This window comes from Zingiber officinale, chromosome 1A (genome assembly GCF_018446385.1).
Source record: "Zingiber officinale cultivar Zhangliang chromosome 1A, Zo_v1.1, whole genome shotgun sequence".
Classification (NCBI taxonomy): Eukaryota; Viridiplantae; Streptophyta; class Magnoliopsida; order Zingiberales; family Zingiberaceae; genus Zingiber; species Zingiber officinale.
Window position 1 is genome coordinate 136,128,821 of NC_055987.1, and position 3,814 is coordinate 136,132,634.

The 3,814-nt window shown below is 49.8% G+C and overlaps 1 protein-coding gene across 1 annotated transcript; it reads left to right on the forward strand.

Moving 5' to 3' along the window:
• The first annotated feature begins 700 nt into the window (after positions 1 to 700).
• Positions 701 to 2,033, forward strand: LOC122010165 (ethylene-responsive transcription factor 12-like). Its single transcript, XM_042566605.1, has one exon. The coding sequence runs from the start codon at positions 1,276 to 1,278 to the stop codon at positions 1,738 to 1,740; it is 465 nt and encodes a 154-aa protein (XP_042422539.1). The 5' UTR covers positions 701 to 1,275; the 3' UTR covers positions 1,741 to 2,033.
• The last annotated feature ends 1,781 nt before the right edge of the window (positions 2,034 to 3,814 follow it).

The window sequence follows — 3,814 nt, forward strand, 5'->3', positions numbered from 1 at the left end:
ATCTGGGCAGATTGATCGCAGACGCATGTTTGGTGCCACGAGGCTAGGGCGGCAGTGAATCCAACGGGTGCAAGTGCAGGGGAGGCGCATGCCATCATCATGATCGCTTACCAATACAAAGTGCGAACATGCGGCGTGGAGTACAAGCGTGTTACCTTTTTCCCTTCTTACCTCACCCATCAAATCTTTAACTTCTCAACCACTCTCTCGGTTGCATTATATGCTGTCTCTCTCAACTCATCAGCTCCCCCACAGCCAACACCAACACTCGCAACGTCTCACGCCTCCCCTGTGTACCTCTCAGCCTGTTACGTGTTTCGTACACCACCAGTCTCTGTCTCATCCATTCCCGAGGCGGCCTCCCCCTCTCTCTCCCTCACGGGGCGAAACAGAGAAGGAGCACGCCATTAATTTTTTTTTATTTAATTAATTTATTACGCGTTGCGTTTAGTGCGCCACACCGTCCACCGCGACAGCCGCGCAGGCGCTGCTGAGCTGCAGCAGAAGGTACACGCACCCCACCATATCGACAGAGACGACGACGATGAGGACGGAATTATTTTACATAACTCGTTGCCGTTGGCGGTGGCGGTGGTGCGGTAGTAAATTAATTAATGAAAGTGGATAGCTTGTCAAGGCGCGAACATTAATACGGCCACAAGTTTAATAGGACCAACTTACCAAGTAGGACTTAGCTTGCAAGGTGTGAGATTCTTCGGCGCGCCCACGCCCGCACGCACGCAACATGTGGCGTTTCTGTTCCCCGCCCCACGACACGGCACCGCTGCGCTCCACGTGGGGCGGCAGAGCCTGCTGCAGCGCCCCCATCCCTACTCCTCCATCCACCGGTCGACACGCATCCTCTACCCTCTCCCACTGCCTTTATTCCCTTCGCCTTTCTTCTCTGCGTAGCTGCGCATTGCCTCTGCCTCCGAGAACAAGAAGAGAGAGAAAAAGGCTGGTGTTTTAAAGTGAATATTAATAATGATATACTAGTAGTGAGCTATGGCGGCAGGCGCCGCTCCACAGTCCGTACGGCAGGTGGGGAGGGGCTGCAGAGATGTGTAGGGCTGACGTCAATCTGCGGTGGTGGATGTGGTAATGCAGTGAGCATTGGAGAGAGCGGTCACATGACCTGCCCCCTGCGACACGTCAAATCGGGCGGCGGCTCAGCTCCTCTCTCTTCTCCTCTCCTTTTTACTTCTCAGCCTCTTCTCATATCTTGTTTCGGAGCTTCTCTTCTTCTTCTGCTTCCCTGAGATCAAGCAGGGAATCATGGCGTCGAGAGGTGAGGGGCATCATTACCGCGGGGTGAGGAAGAGACCGTGGGGGAGGTACGCGGCGGAGATACGAGACCCGTGGAAGAAAACGCGAGTGTGGCTCGGCACCTTCGACACCCCCGAGGAGGCTGCGCTTGCCTACGACCGTGCCGCCCGGTCACTCCGTGGCGCCAAGGCCAAGACTAACTTCCCCTATCACCACAACCCGCCTCCGCCGCCGCCGCATCTCGATCTCAACCTCCCCTGCCACCTCTGGCTTCTCCCGCCGCAGGCTAATCCAACACCTCCACCGTCAACTGCGCTCGTTCTCGGCGGCTTCGCCCATGTTGATGGCCTGCCACCTCCGGCTAAGCAGGCATCGCCTTCACCTTCTGCTATGTCTCTGTTTCGGGATTTAGGGAGCGATTTGCCTTTCGATCTTAACGAGCCGCCACCGACGTCGTCGCTGATGATTGGTTAATTAATTAAGCAGTAGTGATCTCGTTTTAACTCTACCACTCGCCCAGTTTTCTTTCCATGTTTTCCTTTTCTATTGTTGGTTATGTACCTTCATGTGCCCTTAGCTACTGTAGAGTGGTGAAGCCTGTAATTAAATGGTGTTTAACGTCCTCTGCCCGAGTTGAATGCTTTTCTTCGCCTGCCTTCATGCCGCATCCCGCATGGATGACGATGAAGAACAGGGATCAATCAGGATGACACGGGGTCATGCATGGCAGAAAGCTCGCCGCTTTTGCAATATTTTAATTGGTTTCAGCTGCCGTTGTTTGCGTATAGTTTTAACGCGTAGCAATCTGTAATGTCTGGGTGCGGGCGCTGCGGCTGTTTTTTATTAAGAAAAAAAAAAGCAGCGAAGCGGCGGACGGTAGTTCTGTGCGGCGGCCGCATGGTGCACTTTAATGCGTTGATGTTCCCTCGATAAGCTGTCTCGTCTCTGCCTCTTTTCTATCTTCTTTAACTTTGCGACAGAATTTGTGGAGCCTGCAGTGCACGTGAAGCAAAGCTAAAGCCGAAATAAAGAGGGGAAAAGGGAAAAGAATGCAGAAGGAAGGGTAAAAGTAAAAAGTACTCATGCTTTTTCCTGTACCCAATGATCAAGGGTGGCGTTGCTTCCGATACAAAGCTTAATAGCCATTAGATGACTTCCTATGGGAATCGTACGGTAATTAGTTATTGATGTAGAGGATATAAGAGTCTACGCATGATGATAAGATTAGATCAAGAGTTAAATTTTTAAATTAAAAATTAAGTTAAAATATAAGTTGAAAAGATTGGATTGGGTCTTAAACTTAGTTGACACCTGACTCTCTCAATCTAGTACATCTGACTCTCTCAATTTGATACATCCATCTTTTTCAATTTAATATACCTGACTCCCTCATTTTGGCACAATCAAGTTTCCTCAGCATAAGTTTCCTAAACCTCTCCAACTCAATACTTTGGGTTCGATTTCCCAAACTCTAGAATCCGCCTAACAAACCTTTTCAACTCAGTTTATCAGACTTCCTTCAGTTTGATCATTTGACTTCTCTTACTTGGTCAACAGATCTCTTTGACTCAGTTCACTAGACTTTTTTTTGTGAGATCTCGGAAAATTTAAATAAATAGGGTTATTGCAGAAATAGCCTTATAAAATTTTTCCGGAATTTTTAGAAATTTTCTGGGAATTTTTCGAAACTCGTACGACGGGTTTTGCGGGGATTAGTTTCGGGTACGGATAAAGCCGAGTTGAGATACCCGTTTAAATGAGGAAATGGTTATTTATATAATTCCTTTTTCCTTATTTCTTTTCCCCCAAAACCGCCGATCCCTACTTGCCTTCCCCGATCTCCCCTCTTCCTCTTCCTCTCTCTGTTCTCTCGCGGACGGGCGACGCCGAAGCAAGCCGAGAGCTCCGGTGATCTCCTTCGGCCGGCATCGACGCCTAGTAAGCCCAGATCCAGCCGAAGCCTCCTCCTCCTCACTCTAATCTTTCTGAAGACTCTCACGGGGACGAACCGACGCCGAGCGTGGACGAGTCGACGCCGACGATCGCCGGTGTAGATCTATCTGCGGAGCTTGCCGGAGATCAATCAAGGAGACAAGGATCATCTTGATTTCCTCTGCTCAACCCTTCCCCGATCTTTCTTCTCGTTTCTGCCGACCCTCTCTCCCCCGATCCGATCGCCGGCTTGAATGCCCTAGGGTTTCGAAGGTAAGCAACTGGTTCCTTCTTTTCCCTCTCTGGTTGCGATCTTGGAGGTTAGGGCTTGTTTCGGTTTTGATCCTTGTTGGAATTGTGATATCTTCTTTCGGTTTTGAGCTAGGAAGGAGAGATCGGATCCAATTACGTGCTGTAACCCACAGATCGGTTCTGGGATGTTTCCTTCTTTGCGGTGATTGAGGTTTCGGTTGAAGTGGGGAGGACTTTCAGCAGAGTTGCTGTGGTTTCTTTGATCCAGCAAGGAAATTCCTCTCATTGTGCTGTCGGCAGAGGCTTCAGATCAGTGAGGTGAGTTCTATTCCCTGTGAGCTACTTAGATGTGGATTATGGTTGT

What these genes read in the sequence shown, in the direction of transcription:
- LOC122010165 (XM_042566605.1), top strand. Translation starts at nt 1,276, where the DNA reads ATGGCGTCGAGAGGTGAGGGGCATCATTACCGCGGGGTGAGGAAGAGA.